At 36.1% G+C, this 24,881-nt stretch overlaps 1 protein-coding gene across 3 annotated transcripts; it reads right to left on the bottom strand.

The window, feature by feature from the left end:
• Positions 1-1,402: 1,402 nt before the first annotated feature.
• Positions 1,403-24,278, bottom strand: LOC310716213 (vascular cell adhesion protein 1-like). Of its 3 annotated transcripts, XM_083523206.1 has the most exons (13): positions 23,839-24,112; positions 22,585-22,851; positions 22,047-22,382; positions 20,980-21,201; positions 20,648-20,878; positions 19,091-19,354; positions 15,253-15,519; positions 14,844-15,152; positions 14,478-14,708; positions 8,029-8,292; positions 6,331-6,654; positions 5,990-6,235; positions 1,403-2,883 (listed from the first exon to the last, which is right to left on the bottom strand). In XM_083523206.1, exons 1-13 carry the CDS (start codon positions 23,912-23,914, stop codon positions 2,777-2,779), a joined length of 3,144 nt encoding a protein of 1,047 aa, XP_083379332.1. In that variant the 5' UTR covers positions 23,915-24,112; the 3' UTR covers positions 1,403-2,776. The 3 variants fall into 3 exon arrangements, with proteins under 3 accessions (XP_083379332.1, XP_083379333.1, XP_083379334.1); XM_083523207.1 differs by lacking the exons at positions 20,648-20,878; positions 20,980-21,201 and having other exon boundaries at positions 23,839-24,056; XM_083523208.1 differs by lacking the exons at positions 1,403-2,883; positions 5,990-6,235; positions 6,331-6,654; positions 8,029-8,292 and adding an exon at positions 11,863-12,998 and having other exon boundaries at positions 23,839-24,278.
• Between the last annotated feature and the right edge of the window lie 603 nt (positions 24,279-24,881).

The raw sequence follows: 24,881 nt of genomic DNA, 5'->3' as shown, positions 1-24,881 counted from the left end.
CTTTGAGTCTGGTTCCTCTCAAGGTTTCTTCCTCATATCATCTAAGGGAGTTTTTCCTTGCCACTGTTGCCACGGCTTGCTCATTAGGGACAAACGCACACAAAGCTGCTTTGAGACAATGTCTGTTGTGAAAAGCGCTATACAAATAAACTTGACTTGACTTGACTTAGATAGATAGATAGATAGATAGATAGATAGATAGATAGATAGATAGATAGATAGATAGATAGATAGATAGATAGATAGATAGATAGATAGATAGATAGATAGATAGATAGATAGATAGATAGATAGATAGATAGATAGATAGATAGATAGAAAAGAGGGACAAAAAGCCAAGAAAGTGCAGGTGCTCATTAGTGCTAAACTATAAATGACCTCATTGGTCCATAAACCATATTTTTACTGGACGGTGGACAATATGTCCTCATGTAAGGTTAAAAATTTATCTTCCAAAGAGACTTTTAAAAGTGATATGAACTCTCTATCAATAAATACATACTGATACTCATGAATCTTAATCATAGATTAAGATTATGATCAGTCTGTTAACTCTGTTGGGGGGTTGGGGGTGGAACACAATGAGGGTTTTTAGGGTTTATTTTGCTATTAATTTAAGTAATTCTAACTAAAAGAGATACATCAGTCACTGTGGCTGACCACACACACTCCTCACACGCACTGTTTAGCCTCCTGTCATCTGAGAAACGTTTCTGAAGCATTCTGGCCACATCTAGATTGGGAAAGAGTTTTGTTTCATCCCACAAGCCACTGGGTTGCTCAATACAAAGGAAATGGTCTGACTCTCACACACACACACACACACACACACACACACACACACACACACACACACACACACACCTATTTTGTATTTATGATTAGATGCAAGTGTGCACTTTATGCAATGTATTAGTTATTTTTGAGTTCATTTATGTTGCTTCATGTAGCACCGTGGATCTGAGGAACGTTGTTTCATTTCAATGTATGCCATATGGCTGAACTGACAATAAAAGCCACTTGACTTAATTGAAGACATCCAGTAGAAGAGGTTTAATTCCATCTCCCAAAAATGTGGACTGACGTTTCATGTACATCCCAATGTATTTCTGCTTCATGGGCAGAGTTTTCAGGATTACTGTAGGTCCGAGTCCAACCTGAACAGGATCAAATGCTTACTGAAACTGAGCGAATGAGGAACTGAGTCAGAAACCACCTAAAAAGATTTGGTCATGCTTGAAAATACATGACCAATAGGTAAACTTTTTACCTCCTTTATAAGAGGTCAAATTGTTTTTCATTCTTCAACCTGGATGAGCATGCATTACATTTCCTTGAGTCACTTTTGCTCCATGATAAACAAAAATGAGAATTAAACCATACAAATGAAAAAAAAAACCCATAAAATACAGCATTTTATTGATCAGAATACTTTAAATGCCACTGAGTAAAAATGTGCTAATTCTAAAAGATTAAAAACACTAAAAAAGATTAAAAAAAAGAAAGAAATAATTTGCATCGTGACCGTGTTAATGCTTTAATGTACCGTTGTGAACTATTATATTCTAATAATCGAGTGCACAGTAAATGAAACATGCTTTCAACATGATAATAAAAAAAAAAAATCAAGTACTTTTCAGGAGTATTCACATCTTAAATCTGTATTTTGCTGGGCTTTGGTTCAACATTCCATATAATTTCTCAGGAAAATTGGCACAGCAGTTCCGGGTGTGGGAGAGAGGGGGCGGTACACACGTTTCTGTACCAATAACACAAGCTATATCTGCTAAGTACAGCAGTGCAGAGTTTATCAGCAGATAATCTACGAGCAGAAAATAAATGCACACTATAAAGAGACCGGTGTGGGAGAGGTCCTCGATTAGAGATTAAGAAGTACTTTCTTTTGCAAACCACATAATTTTTTGGGGGAGGGTTCGATTTATAGTTAAACAAAAGGTTATTTCACTTCTTTACATCAATAAGTAAATAAAAATAGTAATAATTACAGTATGGTAATGTAAGAATTACAGTATGTTAAAAGGAGCTTCATTAAATGAGGTGCTATAAAACAAAAGGCTCAGCAGTGCAGACCGAATTGGAAATAACTCACTTGGTATAAACAAGTCTATTTTTCCAGAGCATGGTTATCTACAAGAAAAGCATTTATACAGAAACAAAGGATTAATCACCACTTTATCAGAACAAACGTCGCCTAGTCACAGAGCGCTGAATTCCCAGGGTGAGTCTGGGGATCAATTTACTCACTCAAGTTCTTGAGTAAACTCAGTGACTGCATACGGCAAATTTGGTTAAAGAAGAAGGAAACCAGATTAAGTGCATCGTATAATAATAATAATAATAATAATAATAATAATAATAATAATAATAATAATAATAATAATACACATCTAATAAATAATGACTTCAATACAAGATAAATAAAATGTAAGAATAAATTTTTTTTTAAAAAGGCCGCCTGAGGCGCCTTCACAGTATAAACATGGAGATATGAATCTGTCTGCCCTCTGTAACCAAGAAATTCAAAAATGTTCTTTGTGGGTTCAACGAATGATGATCAGCTCTTCCTCTTTCCCACCAGAGTACCAAACCACAAAGCTTTTATGGCGCTTGATGGAACTTCTATCCCAAAGAAGAGCTTTTTCATTGCTAACAGTGGTACTTATCCTCCAGAGTTGAAACCACCAATCGAATGATACCTTGTAGAACGATTCGATTCAGATGATCCTCCTGTGTACGTGCATCTTCTCGTGAAGACTCATATCTTCCTAGTCCTCTTTTTGAGCAATACGTAACCGACGATCATCCCCACGGCCAGTCCGACAAAGGGTCCAACGATCGCCCAAAATGTGGTATGATTTCCGTCTGTCAGAGAAAACATTAATTAGATAAAAACAAAAAAAAATTTTTATTGATTAATTATCTGATGTTGTATTCAATAAGCAATTCTTATTGCTGATTGTGTTTAAGTTATTGCCAGACTTGATCTCCATTTCTCATCAGGCACACCGGCCTTCAAGCATGGCCATCCTGGGAGTCCACATTAATACGTTTTCATTTAAAAACACATATTTTACCCTCTGTTTTTTGACCTTCCGTCCAGGTTTTTCTAATTGTTTTTAAAACCAAAGTGTGGACTGAGGCTTTCGAAAAAAACAATGGTGTATTTTTAGTCATTGCCGAGACATTTCAAAGAGCTGGAAGGTAAATAAACGCCAGGGGGAAATATCTTTTGCTCAAGTGAGTACAGGCCTTTAAGCGTGTTCAGACGTTTCATTGTGGATGAGCAACTTTTGGGAAACGACTAAAAACTAAAGTGTGGACGAGGTTTTTTTTAACCAAAACTTCATTTTTAAATGTATTCGGATCAGCGTAGACGTATCCTTAGACCTTCTGTCACCCTTGTACTCATTAGTCGCACCCGTTTCCACTTACACTCTCACCCAAAGCTACAGGACTTTGATTCATTTGTTTCATTAGGCTCACTGCAAAATATATACGCTCAGATGCTCCTCTGTCACTTACCAAACCTTACCAAGCGTTTCGGGCTCTTTTAATCTGTCATAACATGCATTGGCACCTGTGCAGCATTCATTACTTCACTGTTATATTCTAGGTTTCTATACTGTGATCTGAAATCTGTTGAAAGACAATCTATACACATAAAGCAAAAGTTGCTTAAAATAAACTCGGCCCCATCCAACGCATTGCTTTCAAGCGAGTTTCCAACTAATGTATGAGTCAGACTGTGTGGGTGATGTACAGTATCTTGTCAGATTTGTAAGGCATGAAATGCAGCACTGGATGAAGCACTTAAACCAGTTCAAAGAATCAAAAGGTCAAAAGGTGTTGATTAATTTGCTGTAACTGCAGCTTTTACAGTTCAGTCTGCGAGGTGAATTTGACAGTTTTTCTCAGTTGCTATGAAGCGTTTCTCAGATCAGAAATGAAATTCTCAAAACTACTTGTTCAACCACCACATCATCTAGTCATTTGTGCTCATCATACCATCAAAGTGAAGGCTTTTGTGCATTCATTTAGTTGATTGTGTACAAGTGTCTGCTGTTTCCTCCATTATCAGTTGTTTGGCATGTTGTTAAAAACATATTATACTGATTTCACCTGAATAATTTTAACCCCCAAATCAACTCGGGATCATTTCATTGCATACGTCATTGAATGCTAAATGGTTAAACCAGTTGTCATCATCTGTCATCTAAAATTTCTATTAAACTTTTTTTGGTAAATGTGTTAAATTGAAGATTTGTGCAGATGAATCTTGAATGTCACTAATAAAGGCGAGTGAACGCCACCAACCAATAATCAACTTGTTCTCTAAAACAGGTCAAAGGTGAATCTTGTGAACCTTCAATTGGCAACAGAGCAAAACACAGAATTACAATTTCTGAAAATGGATGAACAACTAAGAAACAAACAGACACTATTACAGTACAGTAAAAGTGTGAATCCTGTCCGGTCTCATGTAAACAATATAAATCAAATATCCGATCAAATAAATACATCTGTGCTGCTGAAACTCAAAGATGCCACACAGGAGAAATTCGACTTTGTGCATTTTCAATCACTGGGATCCAAACCGTAGTTTAAATCAAGAAATCCTGAAACTGCCACGTCATACTGACAGCAGAACTAAACATTTTGACGATGCTGTTTGTGAACAATAAAAAGGACTTTTCATCCTGATGGGAATGAGATGTTCATGGACAGAAATATTTACTTTTGGGAGATGAACTAATGATTTTGAGAAAAGTTCAGACTTTTGCAAGAAATCCAATGTGTTGTGCTGTTTGTACACATTGTTTTGAGAAATACATTTTACTGGTTTTCAAATATTAAAGATAAAATGAAAATGCTCCAAGCAGCTCAGAGAAACTAAAGAGAAAAAAGGTTTTTGTTGTAATTGAAACAGCAGGTATGAAGAGAAAGAGAGCAAGAGAGAGATTTCTATATTCGGACTAATTGATAACATAAAACCGTAATTATTATAAAAAACGAGAGGTAGAACACTTTTATTCAGCAATATGTACTTTTAAAGCATGTTCATTTGGGGAAATCTTTTCTTGTATTTATGAATTTTTAACTTGTACTTTAAGTAATTTGTAAAAAAATTTTACCTACTACATTGTAAGGCATTGGATCACAAAATTTCAGAAAGTTTCTCTCTACATTGAGGAGAATAACCAAACTGCATTAAAAGATGGCCTGGCGTTCCTCAGACCTCGGCGGTTTTGGTGAAAGTGTATGTGGTCTGTAACAATAGAAAATTCTCTCCTTAAATAGGAGACTTTAAATATAAATCTCATAAATCAGTATTATTACTCAAAAGCATTCAAAGCATCTATTCAATTACTATAATTTCAACTATAAAAGTAGTACTGGTAGTTTCTACTTTTAGAAGTACAAGAATATTATTCACCACTTGTTTACTGGATGTTTCAAAACATCAGATGAGATTATAAATGGATCAAAATATGGAGTGTTTACTGACAATGTACTGTTATCTAAAACAGATCTCCGGAGTGGGTTTTTTTGCCTGCGTATTGATTATTTTCCTATAATAACATACCAGTTTTATTCTTCTATTTTATTATTATTATTAAACTTTAGAAGTAGTAGCTCCATAGTAAGGGCTTTGGGTTACTTATCAGAAGGTTGGTAGTTTAAGCACCAGCATTGCCAAGCTGCCACTGTTGGGCCCCTATGTAAGGCCCTTAACCCTCTCCACTCCAGGGGGGACTGTATCATGGCTGACACTACGCTCTGACCCCAGCTTCCTAATTCTTTCCTGGAAGAAGAAAGAATATCACTGTAATGTGAAAAGTAAAAAGCCTCTCCTCACTTTTACTATTCTTAACCTCTTACATACGGTCCCTTTTTCTCACTGATAATTTATAGTTACTAAAGTGAATGCTTAAGAGAACTGAAACAGCACAGAACAGATCTTACCCACCTCTAGGTTTAACTCGAACAACAAACATTTTGCTGACGCTGCCGATTTCATTTGACGCCGTACAAGTGTAGTTCCCCGAACCCACAGACGATAGGGGAAGCACTGGATGGCCTACATTAAATTCCTTCTGCAGAGATGATGACCATGTATAACTCGGAGGAGGATTTGCCTCCACGGTGCAATTCAACATGCCATCTTCACTTGTCTCGTTGAAGATCTCTACTACACTGGTGACCTGTGGACTGTCTGAGGAAAGCACAAATGTACATCACAAATCCAGCAATAAGTAAAGGATTGTGTTGCAGTTTGCTAAGTGGTTAAGAGCTTAAGCAAAGACGTACAATGTACAGTAAGGCCGAGAACCTGTGATGCCATTTTGGAAGACGTTTTCACCCAACCCAGTTTCAGCTCTGCCTCACACCTGTAACGAATGCCATCATCAGCTCTGCTGAGGGATAATTGGAACCTAGTGGACTGGTTCACCGGAGTTTTGGTGGAGTCAGAAAACCAGGTTTTGGCTACCAGATGTTGTCCTTTGTACCAGTTGACAGTGAGGAGGTGAACAGGAGCGATATTGTAAACGTCACACTGGAGTTCATACGGTTTGCCTTCAATCATTGGCCCTCTGTGACCCGCGGTGCTGACGGACACTCGGTCTGGAAGCTCTGTCGAGCGAGAAAAACATTCATGTTACACATTGTCCACATTGGTACAATGAAGAACAGATTGAATTGATGTGTATCCTACCCTGATATCCGCATTGATATTTAATAACACAATTTCATACTAAAACTAAAAGCTCTTTAACTGTAATTGAATAGAAAGATTTCAAAAACAGAGCAATTCTTTGTTAGAGACTAGAAGACTAGAAGACAAAATAAAAAATAAACTCATCAATGAGAACTTTCACAGCAACGGGGTGAATCCTTATAATTCAAATGATCACATTGTTATTTGTAAATGATGTATTAATTTTATTAACACTTATAGAGAATCATAACATAGTTTGAAATGAATAGTAATAAAATATGTGGAAAAGGTCGAGGGGTGAATGTTTTAACAAGATTTTGTACAAATTACTTTGAAACGTTCATTTATAGCCTTTTATCAAACCTTACTTTTCTCTTTGTGTTTTTTTACAAAATCTAAATTGCTTAATTTATCAATGTCTGTGATAATGTGATAGTGATTGAGAATATTGAAACTGTTTTCAGGTTTTCACCATGTTTTATCTATAAAATGCCATAATTTCACAATTTTTTTCCTCGAAAGCATCAGTTTGTAAACATAAATGGAAAAATCAGACAAATTCCATAAAAATAGATTTTTACAGGTTAATTCTTTTTAAACTGCAACACTACTGTACTTCTGGCAGCTTGTTATAAGGCCTGTATGTCATGAAACACTTATTGGGGTTTGTGGGAATGTCCAGAATTGTTGTTTTTTTGTCCACCACAAACAGCAGATGCTCATTTGAATAACTAACAAAGAGGCTGTGTGTCAAACGCACTATTTTGGTTTAAGTAGGTTACGCCGATTTGAGGAATATCAGCTGGTCTCACAAGTTGACACTGTAATTGGTTAAAGTTTATTTTTTCAATCGCAATGTAATGATTGGCAGTATTTTATTCATATCTATGGAGTATAATCTTATCTTATCGATTCGAACTGACTCCTCTAGGGGGGCTTTCCGCTAGACTGGAGTGTAGCTGTGTTCATTCAGTTACAAGAGTATTAGTGAGATCAGATAGTGCTTTTGGGTGAGGAGCACCCTCATGGTGTTCAGTGGGGTTGAGGGCAGGGCTCTGTGCAGGGCATTCGAGTTCTTCCTCTCCACTCTTAATACACCATGTTTTAATGCAGCTTTGTGAGGTCATGCTGGAACAGTGTTTGAGCCTTTTGGTTCCATTGAACAACATATTCTTTTGAAAAGAGAAACTACATAAATAAAGGTCCGATGCTTACATTTACTGTAGTCATAGTGTTTTTTAGTTATAATCTTCCACCCATTATTTTGGTGTAAAGAAACAGCTTCTTACTGTAAACAGTTACAGGGAGTTTTGTTTGACACTGCCATGCCGACGTTTTGAGGAAGCAGATAGGCTGTATGTCCCAGTGCACGAGGCTGTCCAACTTCCAGGTGACGAGCTGGACGTCTTCGATCATGTCCACTGCTCCCTGTGATGCCTCCCAGCCCATGCCTGTGTGAACACTTGGAGTCGCAGTCAAACAATTGGCCGAGGCTGAATCTCCATACTCCACCAGCAGTTCAGCAGGCATGAGCACAAGGTCACAACTGACTTCTAGGAAAAGAATCAAAAGCATTGATTTATTCCTAAGAGTTGAGCAGTGGTGGACAAAGTGCACAAAACATGTACTTTAGTAGTAGTAGTAGAGATCCAGTAAAAGTGCTCTCTTTATAGTCAAGTCAAGTCAAGTCAAATTTATTTATAAAGCGCATTTAAAAACGACAGCTGTTGGCCAAAGTGCTGTACAGAATTTAAGCATATAATAAAATACAAAATACAAAAAATACAAAAGTCAACATAGGACACGGCAACAGATATTACAGATGCTTACTTATGATCATACGCAACTGTAAATAAATAAGTTTAATTTCATTTGAGTAAAAATACAAAATTAAATCAACTCAGTTTATGGTAAAAAAGACTCTGTTACTCTCAGCACAACAGTCTATTAATAGAATGATATAAATTACTCAAACACTGATTGATATCGATTCAAATCCAAAAAGTCTTTTTAACGTCTTCAAAAAAATCGCAGAGTCAGGAGTTTCTTCCATCATTTAGTTCTCTCAAAATGTTCTGCTTGCTGTTGAACTGATGCTGAACTGTATGTTTTTGCTAAGTAAGCAGCCATCAAAAAATGTTTAAAGTTTATTTCTCTAGCGCTTTTCACAACGGACATTGTCTCGAAGCAGCTTTATCAGAATTAAAAAATTAAAGTAAATTATGTGTATTTATCCCTGATTAAACCTGGGGGACGAGTGTGGCAATTAAATACTCCCTTAATGGTATGAGAAAGAAACTTTGAGAAGAACCAGTCTCAAAAGGGGAACCCATCCTCATTTGGGTGACATCAAGAGTGTGATTATAGTCTTTAAAACAATACAAAACACCACCATGAGTACCATGAATGTGTGTGATTATGAGTAATGTCCTTCCTACAGTCTTCTACAGTCAGTTTGACGTTATGGAACCAGGAGCTACTAAGCAACTCATAAAATAGTTCAACATTTAAGATCATCATAGATTCAACACCAGCTTCTCCATGCCAGAGTCTTTAAACATTCAAAACAGAGCGCATGCTCTACCCTGATTGGTGGCATATGAACGTGATGAAGTGCTTTATTACATATTATTCATTGAGGAAGTATTAAACAGGGTAATTAAATCTCATTTTCCATCTTGGATGTTATATGATATTAGATCAAAATAATTTGTCTTACAGCATATTCGTAAAAGTACTAACTGTGTAATATGAAATATATGTAGTGTGTTAACAATATATCAATAGATATAGATATAGAGCTCTGACCTCAACTCTACTGAACACCTTTGGGAAGAATTTGATTGCTGACTGCACCCCAGACCTCCTCACCTCACCTACATCAGTACCTGACCTTACTAACAGCCTTGTGGCTGAATGAGCACAAACCTCCACAAGCACACTCCAACATCTGGTGGAACATCTTTTCAGAAGAGTGAAGGTTACTATAAATGAGGAATGGGATGTTTAAAAAGCACATACAGATTTTAGTGTCCGGTGTCCACAAACGTTTGTCTTTATAGTGTATGCTTGATTGACTGAATAATTGGATTGTGCTGTTATATATAATAATAGATTTTGTGATGAATAAATCGTAATGAATGATAAAGCGTTGAGATGTGGTCTGATGTGAAGCACAGTTACTTTCTGCAACCTGAAATTGATGTTTTAATAATAAAGTTTAACACGATACTTTTTTATAAACTTTTATGTTAATTGGATTTAGTGTGGTTAAAAAATAAACACGTGGTGTGTGTCGGCGAAATAAACCACCCAGTAAGCACCCTGGCCTACAAACACAGCCAACAATGACATTAAACCTGTGCCCAATAACACACACACACACACACACACACACACACACACACACACACACACACACACACACACACACACACACACACACACACACACAAGAACACACACACACTTAAAAAGAAACCCTGTTTCACTTAATAAATGCAAGGTATTTGCTCCTCATACGCCTCATACTTTGCCTGTTCCTCAAACACGTTTGTGGATTACTGATTTGGATGTGTCTCATTTGAATCCAAATATGTTTCTACATTGATCTATAATGTGGTCAAGGAGCAGGCAAAGTTCAGTTGATCAACATTTGCACTAGAATAGAACAGGCAAGTTCAGAACAGTGGGGGGGAAACAGTTATATATCGCCAATGAAACCAGGCTTAGTAATGTCAGGTGTAAGAGGATTGAATCTGAGCAAATACTTGGTGTTTGTAAAGTGAAGCAGAGATGAGCTCAATCATTAATATGGTGATGTAGAACGTTGAAAGATGTAGTCTGTGATGGCTATATTTGTAGGTCAGGGTGTTTACTGTAAATTGAAAGTGTGGTATATGTGCTTTATGTCTTTTTTTTCTGAGATCTTTCACATTTTCACTTGTTTCAATTAAGAAAACTAGGAGAAAAAATGTAGCTTGTTACAGCAAAACTTTGTTCTGAGAAAAGTGATTGCTGCCACTGCAAACTGTTTATCCACTAATTACTGTATTAAAAGCTACATACAGCATTTACAATATAATATAAACCTGAGGTTTGAATTGCTGTAATGGCGGCTGGATGATTAATTAGCGCCTGGGTTTTGACCAATCAGAATCAACCATTCGGCAGCATTGTGGAAAAAGACACACACGAACACCTTTCTTACCTGTTTTGAGATTAATAATATGTCATAAAAAAATCTCTTCAGCTTCTGGAGGACATTTTCATAATACATACACTATATACACAAATGTTCATGGACAGCTGACAAATAAGATTGGGAGTGCTTTGTGAACATCCTATTCCACATTTACTTCCCATTTGCTGTTATAATAACCTTCATTTTTCTGGGAAGATGTTCTAGATTTTGGAGATTTTTCAGGTATTGATGTAGGTGAGATGAGAAGGCCTGGGGTGAAGTCAGTTTTCCAATTTATTCCAAAGATGTTCAATAGGGTTGAGGTCAGAACTCTATAGCAGGCCACTCAACATCTTCCACTCCAACCCATGTAAAGTATATTTTCATGGGTTTCATGGCTTTGTGCACAGAGACATTGTCATGCTGGAACAGGTTTATGTCTTCTAGTTTAAGTAAAGGGAAAAGTTAATGCTACCACATTCTAAGACATCCAATACAATTGTGTCCAACTTTGAACTAACAGTTTTGAGAAGAACCACATATGACTGGTGTCCTAAAACTTTTTGTCCATATAGTGCAGTATGAAAGGTTTACTAACAGTGTGCCTTTAAAGCCAAGATTTTCTGACAAAAACCTTGAAGATTTAAACATCAGCGAATTACTACTCTGATTATCTCTGGGGTTTTTGGAGTGTTGGAGAAAAAGTAATGATACCTGTGTTTTGTGACGTAATTTCAACCATTGACAGAATATTTTTTAATAATTGATCTATTTTGTGACATTATATTTTGCCATGGCTGTTCTTTTCACATAAACCTACCATTGCTTGACATTCTTTGTATAACATCATATAATATAACTGATCAAAATTTATGGCATCATTGGGAACACAAATGAAAGTGCATTTGCAAACTGACAGAAACAAGCATTGTGGCAATGGTTGTATAAAAAAAAGGACTGTTTAATTTTAAAATAGAAGCATTTACAAATTAAAAAAAAAAAAAAAAAAAACATTGAAAAAGCACAATATGTACATATATACTGTAATTAAATAGAACTAAATAGTGCTGGAGCAGTAGACATGTTTTATCAAAAGCGTTCAGTGTACACGGAGAATTTACATTTACACAAAGGCAGGAGGGAAATGACCTTAGGCATTGTCTGGAGTCATTCAACTAATCAGATCACTGTTGGATCACTTCCAGTACTTTAACACTAATGATGGACATTTTGTTGCAGTTGTTCCTTCTAGCTTGCTGCATGTTAGTCACGAGTGCAAATTGTTTCTTTGGGACATTCAGAACTGAAATGATATTTTAACATCTATATACTGTACATGAGAAAGAATTGAACACAATGTAATATCTGCAAATGTACAATTTATGAAAATAAATATCTGATCAGTGTTTTTTTTGTGGTTTTTTTTGTGTTCAATAAGAGGGGTTAAAAAAAAACCCTATAAGCATTTATCCTGGCATTAATGCATGTTACACAGTTTAGCAGTGTTATAATCTATGTAATTTCGTAGCAAATGATAATAAATGACGAACGGCAAATAAAAAAAAATTACAATTAAAAAAGCTCTGAATAGGTCTTCAGTAGTTCTTCATTACTGACACAGTAATAAACAGTAGTTTCATTTAGATGGACTCATCTGACATGGCACAAGATCCCCCATGGTCTGATAGATGATTTGCATTAATACATGAGAGGCTCGATATGTAAGGACGATGACTTATCAGGGGAATTTAAACAGGCCGGCGACGCTCCGGTGGGAATTCGCTCCGTAATCATCAATCCGTAACAGTTTGCACGAAATCCCAGAAGTCTGTATAGTCCAAAAAAACTAAAAATTCACTAAAAGCACATCCTACACAATTATCTTCTTCATAGGAATCGTGTTGTCTGTGCCGTTCTGTGCTATGTTGCCGTTCTGATCATTGGGCTTGGCGCCCTTCACGATGTAGACGCCCATCTTGTTGTTTTTGTAGTAGATGGAATAGATGATGACGAAGGCGACTAAGATGATCACCACCATGAGCGCAACAAAACCTGCGATGACGGGCAGGTAATCCTCTGCGTCGAGAACGAGACCCAAAAGAAAAAAAAAAAACAGAAACAGTTGCAATTTAAGTGACTACTTTTTAAATTTTTTTTTATTTTAGAATTGACCCAAAGTTGTATCTGGATCATTGTGCTTTGGACTAAACGTCCCTCTGCAAAAGCAGGCAATTAAAGCTAGAGCAATAAAAGGTAGTGTAGTTCACCATGAATAAACATGAAGCAGGGAGAAGGTATATGGTTGATGGCATACATTGAAGCGATGATGTAATGGCAAAACATTAAAGTCTCAGTAAATTACGTCACAAGACACTTTGTAGGTATCATTACAAATTATAAAAACTATTGTTGCACAGGGGGCGTGGTTGAACACCGGTTTGTGAACGGAGGGTGTAGAACACTCCTGTACGTCACACACCTGTGCGTGGGTTTAATAATGTATTCTCTTTGGAAATTTTTTTTACCGAGTGTTAATTTTACTTTTAGTGTAATTTCTTTTTTGTTGTTTTATCTACCACTTTGTCAGCAAAACAAAATATTACGGGACAAATTGTGTATCAAGAAAATGTCTCCATGTGTAATTTTATAGTGATTATTTTTTTCCCATGTCGCTGACTGCTAAGTGCCACATTAATGAGAGCAATAGAGAGGGAGGAAAGGCTGAAAAGAGAAGAGGACAGAGAAGGCTGAAAGCTGCTACAATGCTCCTAGAGATCTGACCAGCTTAATCTAACACACATTATCCAACTATTCGAAGAATATCACATTGCATTGATAAATAATCTGTAATATTTTTTTATAACTATATCACAAATAGTAACACCAGTGTATTTTAGCAGTATTCATTAGAAAATCCACTTTAACACATTAAGACATTAAGACACTGAAATACAGCAGATACTGTTTTATGTTGCAAGTTCTTGTAAAATATTGCACAATTCTCTGATAGTAAACGCTAATGCAGCGATCTAAGGCACTTAGCCTTGTGTTCTAGGCTCTCAAGAATTCTAGTTTCACCACATTTTGAACAAATTCAGCTCCAAATCCATTCATGCAACTACCTTCCTGTGACAACCTGCTTTCTTGACTGTTCTATAGATCATACGTGGCTGAATACAGGACTTCCCATTGAGCAAACCATCTGCATGAGACGCCATTAGGATGCAAACTGCATGCCCATGCTGATGCTGGCTAAATATGTGGGGCTTTGTTCTATATATGCATATAAAGATGTAATTAAAAGCCCTATGGTATTTTGCTGATATCCTGAAGCAGTGTGTATCCCCTCTATCAAGTCCTATCATCTCTTCTAGTACTCACTATATATAGATCCCCTTCCAGGGAGCATTAAGAACAAACCGAACATTAATTTACAAATATAAATCAACTTGCATGAACTGGCTTGTTGTTTGTTACCAGGTTCTCAATGGCTTCCATACTGAAAGAGTGACAGCCTTGTGATATAATATTGGTTGAAATAAAGAGTATTATTACCTTTCATATCTACAGTGACATTTTTCTGGACTGTCCCAAAAGAATTGCTTGCAGTGCAGGTATATTCCCCGGGAATGTCTATAACTGTTTGGTTTCCATAATTGGTTTTATTGTTGAAGCTCCATGTGATAGTGGGCTCTGGAAAACCACTGGCCTCACAAACGAGCTTCTCCGGATAGCCTCGAAACAGCGGGACCCGAGCTGGAAATTTTGTCGTTATAACCGGTATGGCTGCAGCAAAGAAAACAGCAACATGAAAATTGTTGAATATGGATATGTGGCATAATGCAAACGAATCATCTAAGCCTACGTTCGTGAATTTAGCTATTCTCTGAAAGTGAGAACTTTTTATAAATCAATACTAACCATAAACCTCTGCATTGTAATAAACCTTGTCAAATTTGGTCAAATTTGATCCAAAATCCAACTTTGCTTCACATGTATACGAAGCACTGTTTCTCCTTGGAGAAATATTGAGGGTCAAGGTTTTATTATCCGGATTCCGTGTTGTGGGAAATCGTTTACTTTCCACTAGGACTTTTCCTTCGTACCAGTTCACAATGAGCGACTGAATGGGTGCAACATTCAGAATGTCACAACGGAGTGTTAAGTTATGGCCTTCGATCATTGGCCCTGTGTGATTCACAGGGCTAATGGACATCTTGTCTGGAAGCTCTAAAAGGAAATATTAAAATAATTACACACAGCAATAAAACACGGCTTAAAAGTGAATAAACTACATGATAATATTAGAAATATAAAAAATCACACTTACTGTACATGCTAACACTGATATTTTTAGTACAAACGTCAAGTCCCTGGAAATGTCCATAACATGACGCCGTTACATTCCAAGCCGGGAGATTAACAACCGAGGTAGGGTTAATGTTCAAGGTGCTCCCATGATACGTTTGGTTTAAATATTCCCAACTAAATCTTGCAGTAGGCACAGATGAATGACATGTAAATGTCACGTTAGCAGATGTGTAGGGAAACACGCTCTCTTGTGGAGAGATCCAAAGTGGACATTTGGCTTTTGCACCTGCATTGAAACAAAAAATAATAATATCTATATATTGAAATCTGCATTTCTTTACCGGTTTTCCGCTTGTAGGGGTATTACACGAACATGCAGAACATGAGTTTAGTGATAAGGCGTGCCCCAGGAAGGAAACCCCACTTACACCAAAAAAACAGTGCTTCCTTTACATTCTTCACTGGAATATATTCTAATCACTTCTCAGACCAAGAACACTATGTTCTGCATAATGCATGTTAAATATTGAATTTTAAAACAATTTCTTAGCTGTAAATTAGGAAATATAGTGTTGACCAAGGTTTTACATATGTACACAGCAAATCTCATTCATATGTCTAGTCCAAAAAAACAAGTTTTACATTTTTTTTGTGCTGTTATGACAAATAAGCCATGTGTTGAATATGTTCCCTTATACTGTAAACATAATCTCCAGCAAATAATCCTCCATTCAATTGTTCATTCTATTGGATATACCGTATACAATGAAATAATAGGTATTTTAAAGACTAAAAGAAAATATTTTTACACGATTGCTCAACATCAAATGCTAAAAATGAGGGCAGAGGAACGTATCACCAAAACAAATTTAAGCACTATACTTGATTTAGATAAAAAAAAAAAACTGTCTGCAAAAATACATTAGTAAAATAAATGTTAAACTGAATTTTTGTTAATGCCTACAAAGATAAAAAAAAAAACATTTGTATTATTTTAGAAATGTATAAAATATATTATATACATTTCTAATTATATAAAAGTCACCATACTACCAATATTTTAGAAAAATGTATCGTGAAATTATTCATCATGATATTTATATCATATCGATTTATCGGCAAGCCCTATTTAAATGCCAAAATTTGTACATAGTCAAGATTGAAAGGTTTTTGTCAATCTTAAAGACTAAAGATCAAGTGTGTCACCACTGGCAAGAAAATCTTTTGGTTTACATACAAAACATACTCCAAATGAATCACTTGTTAAAAAAAGTTTTTACACCATAATTATGTTCCCACCAGATAAAACCATTGTTCTGAACAGTGCTATACTTTTCCAAGCTGCTAGTGTCATATCAATACATGTTTTAATCTTTAATCTATATTTTGTGTTCAATTTAAAAAGGAATAAAAGGTCACCTGAAGGTTACCTAAAAAAACATCATGTATAGATGAATTCCTTTAGTTAAAAGGATAATTATGTTTACAGCATAGAAACCAAGAGTATGTGCCATTTGTAACAATGTTTTTGTTTTGCAGTTATGTAGTAAGATTCGTCAATAATCCCTAATTATCAACCTTGAATTATTTTCACTCCCGAGATAAAAAATGTGAAACGTTTCCTAGTCTGTTGTGGAATCTGGTCAGGTGTGGTCCATGTCTCTGGTGGCTGGAATTTTTTATATGTCCATGATATGCTTTGCTCTGCTTCTTTGGTGAAGGTTTGCCAGAGGCTTTCAGAAAAAAAAAACAGTTAAAAAATGACTTGAAATATGGGCCATGAACAGGAAGAAATTCCTGCCGCCAGTATCGTAATGGTTTACACCAAGCATGGTTTATGTGTATGTAACATCTTTATGAGCGATGCTCGGATTACGGATAACGCATAAGAATGACTTTCTGTCTTGAGTTTACTGCCAGTCACACCTTTTATCAGTTCAGCGATAAATTTCAGTCTTCAATATCCTATTTTTCAGTCTATCTTTTCTCCTGTGGATGAAGGCAGCTTTAATGAACAACTTGTTTGTTCATGAGCTTGTAAATTAATGTAATGAAGTCGGTTGCATGTGTGTGTTTTATAAATTGTGTCCGATTACAATTATTTGCTAGATCTTTTCCAATAGAAATCCCATTGATAGTCTTGTAGACCATTTAAATTAGTTACAAAACAAAAAGGTAAATTATTCTCTAAGGTAAAGGGGACACATTGATGGTATTCTTGTTGGTACCAAGCCAATGACAAGTTACACTTTGGTACAGTTTCAAGAAAAATTGTAGAGCCTTTTTTCCATTCTGTTAATCCAAAACTTAATAAATCAGCATAAAATAATCATTAATGCTCTGTTTACTCAATGAAAACTATATTTTCAGATGGGAATTTGACACCAACTGTATCCAACACAACGGATATAAAGACATTATGAATTCAGGGACTTATTTAGATATTTTTTTACTGAATTCAAACACTAAAAAAGTCAATAAAATGCCTCCAAAGACTTTGTTTTAATCTTTAGGTCAGGTTTCGACCTAAAAAAAAATTTTTACACCAAGAAAAAAAAGAAGAGGAGGAGAAAAATGGGAATAAATATTTATAATATAATACTATAAATAGCCCACCGTTAAGCACAAAGCACAGCGTCAGCAGATCCATAAGGAGGCATGTCCCCCTGAACAAAATAGCCATTTCTCTCTCTTTCTCCGAAATAAAAGTGTAAACTTCAGTGCTTTGAGAGTTCCTGAGACACTACACAATGGGGAGAGGTTTGTCGGAGAAAATCCACCCTGAGCCATGAATAGCTTCCACTTATAACGCAGTATGCGGGGTTGCCAGGTTGTACCCGCTTTCCCCCCGACCATACTTGATCCATTATTTGTGAATTTAAGTGATACCTCATTCAGGGATATACAGGCATTGGCAACCAAATTGGTGGAGCGAACACCTCCCCCCCCCCCCCCCCCGTCCTGACGCTCAATACAAAGTAACCCTGGAAGTGTAACTTTAAACCAGCGGTATTCATCAGAAATATGTGAAAGGACCAACTACATCAGACCAAAAACCATGACTGAATTCCTACGAGGGTTTATAATTAATCATTAGTTAATAATTAAAAATGAATCATTTTATTTTCAAAACAAAAGTTTTGTTTACTATCTTTCTCTCTCTCTCTCTCTCTCTCTCTCTCTCTCTCTCTCTATCTATCTATCTATCTATCTATCTATCTATCTATCCCTTATCTATTTACATTTACATTTTACATTTATGGCATTTGGCAGATGCCCCTATCCAGAGTGACACATTTATTTCATTCTTACACTGAGCAGATATGGAACTAAGGGCCTTTCTCAGGGGCCAAGGGGTGCCAGCTTGGTGTTTCTGAGACCTTCCGATACAAAGTCCAATGTCTTAACCACCATTTATCTATCTATCTATCTATCTATCTATCTATCTATCTATCTATCTATCTATCTATCTATCTATCTATCTATCTATCTATCTATCTAGACATGTGAATATATGTATAGACATACAGAATGGGGACAAGATGTCCTGACCTTTACATGGTGCTACTCAAAAGTGACTCAAACAAATCATACAAGACTCCAAATTGTGATTAAAAAAAGAAGATACCTAAAAAAATCAGATGTGCTCTACGCATTTATTTCGTATCATTCTGATAAAAACATTGTCATAGCTATGATGTAACGGTCATTCGAGAAATACATTTTACAGCTGTTTTGCTGTAAAATCAAACGATGTTGTAGAAAAATGAAATAAAGCATTACGATGTTAATTTAGTATGATTCAATATTTTGGAAAATGTCACACAAACAGCTATAATAAAAAGCTGAAGTCTTACCTTGAATATCAACTCTGACCGTATGGCTTTTTTCTCTAAGAGAGTTGTAGGCAGTGCACTTGTATGTTCCAATGTTTTCTTCACGAACATGTTTTATGTGTAGCAGGGACACGCCATCTTGGTGTAAGACTTGCACATTAGATGTCTGATGATAGGTCCAGATGTAGCTGATCGGAGGATTGCCTTTAGAAGAGCATTTGAGATACACCTCTTCGCCACGAGATACCTGTGCACTCTTCAGCTCTACAATGTCAGTTGGTGGATCTAAGAAAATTGGAATGGCACGATAATATTACTTTTTTCTCCAGCTTCTGGGGTTTACATTACTCACATAAACTCAAATGTCAGCAATTTCTGAGGACTTTTAAAATGTATAGACTTTTCCAAGTCTAAGCAATGGAGCTCAGTGAGTTCCAGAAAAATGTAAACAGGAATGTAGCAAAATTGTCAAGATTTCAAGGCAACCAAATTTCTACCCAAAAGAAAAGCAATTGTTACGTAATACATTGTAAGTTTCGATAACTACAGTTAGATTAACTGGTGGATTCTAACAACCTTATTTATTTCATGAAGAAAGCATTGAGCATTGAGAAATCTTTTACTTTTACTGATTTAATACAAATAGAAAGCACTTACTAGTTGATAGTGACGGACAGTAATGATGTAAATGTAATTTGTTACTGTACTTAAGTATCTTTTTCACGTATCTGTACTTTACTGTCATATTTCCGTTCGAGAAGACGTTTTTTAACTTCACTACATTTCAAAGTCAAATATGAGTGGATCAAATCTTAAACATGTAAACACGCAGCAAACCACCAGCAGAGCGAGCGCTCTGTTTTTAACTTGTTTTGATTGCCACTTGTTGTTCGCTATTTAGCACAAACATACAGTTCAGTGTCAGTTCAACAGCAAGCAGAACATTTTGAGAGGAATAAATGACAGAAGAAACTCCTGACTCGAACTTGCCACAACACCCGTGGCCTCATTTGTAAAAATTTTCTTTAAGCAGTTCAAAAATAAGTTTTTTGGCTTATGATCATTTTAACAGATATCAGTCAGTGTTTGACTCATTAATATCATTCTATTAATAGATTGGCAAGAGTCTTGTGACAAAAATGATAATAGGACATTACAGTATAGCTATAATAAATCATAGTACTGTGGATACTTAAGTGCATTTAAAGCAAATACTTTTGTTCTTTTACTCAAGTGAAAGTTTAAATGGACACTTTTACTGGAGTCATATTTAACCCAGTGTATCTCTACTTTAACTTCAGTACATGGTTTGTATGTACTTCATTCACTACTGTTCCTTTCCTATATGCTGTATGTCCAATATTAAGATAAGATTAAATAATCTAACCTACTAACTCATTCTAGAGAAAATGTTTTGGCGATATAGGCTCAGACTCCAATAAAAAAACTATTCGTCTTCTAGTCACTGATTTTATAAATTGAGTATATTTTAAACCTCAAAAAATATAGCTGTTTTCTTTTTTTACTTCAAATATTTTTACAAATCTTGATGGAAAAACAAAACAATTGGACACTTACACAAAACTTCGACTTCCAGTGTACGATTAACAGTAGCGTTGTCATTGCTTGCTTGTAGAGTGTATTGCCCTGCATCTTCCCTGGACATTTTATGAGGTATTTGTAATATATCTATATTATCCTTATACCATGTTAGTTCAGGTTTTGGAAATCCTACAACTGTGCAATTGGGCCTAAAATCATGGCCCTCTTCGACTGTATAAATTGGTTCACATGAAATTTCTGGTCCATCTGAAAAAAAGAAAAGAAAAGAAAAAGGTGAACGAGTGTACAGTGCACTGCATAAATATCCACCCCACCCTTACATACAAAAAGTATGTATATAAACTTACACTTCACAACGACGTTCACGGACCTAACAATTTTGTCATTGATAATGATGTTGTATTTTCCATTTGAGGCCCTATTAAGTGGAGTGTTGCGGTCAACAATGTTCTTGTCTTTCTCCCAGTAATAAACAGGCAATGGATTTCCTGTTGCAGTACAGTAGCCCACCAGACTTTCCCCCTCCATCAGTTGCTCATCATCTTTACAGTTTGAAAACTCAGGTCCAACTAGTGGGTAAATAGGAACACAAGCACATTAAGTGTTTTGATGTTACAATTGCTTCACGCTAACAGGTCAATGTAGTTCAGTACTAGTTCTTAGTTTGATCAATTGAAAAGCATATGTGATCCGGTTGGGTGGAACAATCTAACAAAAATCCATCTATACCAATAGTAATCAGGTTTGTTATTGCACTTTGCTTGCTAGTTTTGTTTATTTATGTACAATAATTTAGCTAGCAGTTCAAGCTTGGTTATCACTGCAGGCTGGTTACTTAGCAAATTTTGCTAGCTCTTTAGACGTGGCTGCAGGACAGCTGCTCCTTTTTTTATATAAGTGTAATATAAGTGGACTGCATATACTGTCACGTCTTCTAAATTTGAGGGTCGTATTATTGGTAACACTGAAAAGGAGAACAAAGCAAGCATGCAGTTTAAAAAAATGACTTGAAAGATGGGCCATGGACAGGATGCATGTGTGCAAACTAATGGCTCATAGACTCAAAATAATAACTTTTTGCACTTTTCTGTTTCCTATTTACCAGCTATTTTTTCTTTCTGTCTTACAAACTTAAGAAAGAAAAAAAAAGAATGACATTTATTTAGCTGTTTAATGCCAGGAAATAAGTTGTTTAGATGATATCATGGTAAATTTTATGTAACTCAAATAATGTAATGTGTCATTTTAAATGTATTTGAGGGATAATCACTTTGAGGTCATAGAGTTTTATTTGTATAGCGCTTGATAATGATAATGTCACAAAGCAGCTTTATAGAAATTAAAAAAGATTAAGAAAACTATTTTTTAATTATTGGTGATAATATGATGTATTAATACAAGAAGAAAAACTTACAATGTACTGTAATGTTGAGAGGATCTGATGTATTTCTGGGAGATGGTTGAGGTCCTTCTGGTCCCAGTTCCAGCACTGCCTCACATCTATACTGAACTCCATCATCATCTCTTTGTGGGGAGACCTGAAGTGTCCTTTTTTCATTAACTGGAGTTTTGGTCAAGTTGTCACTGGTAAAGTTGTCACTGTGCACTAGCTGTTGTCCTTTGTACCAGTTCACATTGACAAGGCGAACAGGAGCAACATTTTGAACTTCACACTGGAGCTCGTACTGATTGCCTTCAATCATTGGCCCTTTGTGATTCACAAAGCTGATGGACACCCGGTCTGGAGGCTCTGTTAAGAGAAACAACTCTCCTCTTTAAAAACACAATGTGATTTAAGTTTCAGTTATGAAAATGGTAAAGAATTATATAAAAAAAATAATATATTAATTCCCCAAAATTATTACTGAGATCAATCATGATTTCATCCAATTTGTATTTGTCTACATGCTTTAATGGTAGAAATAAATGAAATGTGGTGTTTAAAAACTCACTGTATATAGTAATAATTAATTCTCTCTGACATTGATCATCCACATTCTCAGAGATGTAGCAAAATGGCTTTAAGTCCCAGTGGAAAATGCTTTCGACAGTCCAGTCAATTGATTGGACACCAGTCACCATATCCACTCCGCCCTGAGATGACTCCCAGCCCATGCCATAATGTGTGACATCCGTGTGACAGTTGACTGATGCGGGGTCCCCAAATCGCACCACAATACTTGGTGGGTCAAGCTGTAAAGGATTTTTAACACATTTACCTGTAAAAAAAAAGAAACCTTATTAAAACCTGGGTATCAATCAAAAGACTTGAAGGATCACGAGAGCCTGCGTCGACAAATGCTGAATTCAATCAGTAATGAAATAGCGCCCTCACTTGGTTACATACAACAAGTGTCATTCATGTAACACGAATAACCCTGACCATTTGTATGTCCAATAAAATACAGTGTCATTCTCATTTCTTGTTTCAGTTCATAATCTGACCTGGTTAATGGCGACTTGTACCTAAAAACTGCTGCTGCTGTGAAAGAGTTTTAAAGAGCCCGGATTCAAATGCTTGCATTACAAAAAGACATTAAACTGACCCACTGAGATTTGGAGTAGAAATGGGAAGGAGGCCCAGAAATCTATGAAACCCCTTTTTGCAATCCAGTAATCAACAGTCTTGCCCAAAAACTTTAATAATTATACTTATACAGCTACATTTCAGCTATGTCCAGGTATTTATTAAATTAACCCCAAAAGTGCTTTTTTTTTTTTTTTTTTAGACTGAATGAACACTGTTTCTGATAATGAGCATCACTAGTAATAGTCCTGAGCTTTAAAACAGACTGTAGATGTTTACACCCTGTAGGTGTTAAGACAGTAAGACTTTCATACAGTGGGTGTTTATGAAACCCTGTGCTTTCTGCTGTGACAGTTCATTTGTGAAAATAAAGTTTTAACAAAGCTGGAGGTTTGCAGATGGTAAGAATTTAACCTTTAACATTAAAAAACTTTGATTTGCCAAAGAATGAAAATGAAATATAATATAATTTATATATAATATATAAAAAACATAAAATTCTATAGAAACATGTTTCTCCAAATTCCATAGAATTATATTTAATTCACACCTGCTATGATTTTAGGTAAAACACCACGCCAAAAACTATGAATCCATGATTTAACTGAGTGATTCCAGGTTCTTACGTCACATAATAGATTGAACAGCTGTTCATGTCCACTGGATCTCTGATACTTACCAGGTAATTGTCGGAAAAAACACGATAAAGTGAGTACAATCCAAAGTAAGTATTTCCTGCTCTTGTGGTCCAACATGTCTTAAGTTATCCGAGTAAAAACAGTCACTTGTGTTGCTGGTGAAAGTTGCGCGTAACCGTGCGTCTCAGTGCGCGCTCTCCGGTGCGCTCCGCTGAAATGTCCACTGACTGCAGAGACAAGAGCTATGAGCTGCTTACAGAGGTTGCCAGATTGACAAAAACATTACCAGTAGGCTTGGTGTGTTCTCAGAATGATATTAAAAAAAGCTCGAGTGGGACGCAGGTCTATTATTCGCCTGGGTAATATAGGCACGCCGGAGGTGGGTGTGAGGTGTAGGAGGGACTGGCCAACATTCTCTCATTAAAAGATCCCAAAAGAAAATCCCCGTGAATCACAGCTATCAAAGTCCATGTGGGTGTGTGTGTGTGTTTGGGGGGATGGGGGTTTGGTTGTCTGTTTGTGTGTGTGTGTGTGTGTGTGTGTGTGTGTGTGTGTGTGTGTGTGTGTGTGTGTGTGTTGGGTGCTCCAGCGAAACAATATCTGTCTACACAATAATGTAATTTTAAACATTAGAAAGTCTTACTGAAAATAAAACTGAGTTCTATTGGCCTCATTCATTTATTCATTCATTCATTCATTCATTCATCCATTCATTCATTTGTTCATTTATTCGTTCATTTTTAACAGCAGGAACCTATCCTTGACCCAAGCGGGTAACTGATCCAGTCTGATCCCAGTCTACCGGAAAGCACCATGAACACACACACACACACACACACACACACACACACACACACACACACACACACACACACACACACACACACACACTCACAAAACTATTCAAACCTTTGCTTGTAACTGATCAGCAGCTAGGATGAAACCTGAGAACCCAGAGGTAAAAGTAAAAATATTTGTTATGTTTATAAAAAAAATTGTATTGGTTTTAATGGTAACCACATTCATGTAAACATGTGAGTCTTTATTGATAAGCTGTTGCCTTCTATTGGTGGCATGTTGTGTT

This window comes from Silurus aristotelis (genome assembly GCF_946808225.1).
Source record: "Silurus aristotelis genome assembly, chromosome: 21".
NCBI classification, from domain to species: domain Eukaryota; kingdom Metazoa; phylum Chordata; class Actinopteri; order Siluriformes; family Siluridae; genus Silurus; species Silurus aristotelis.
Note: the sequence above shows the minus strand (reverse complement) of the source record. Positions and strands in the feature narration are given on the sequence as shown.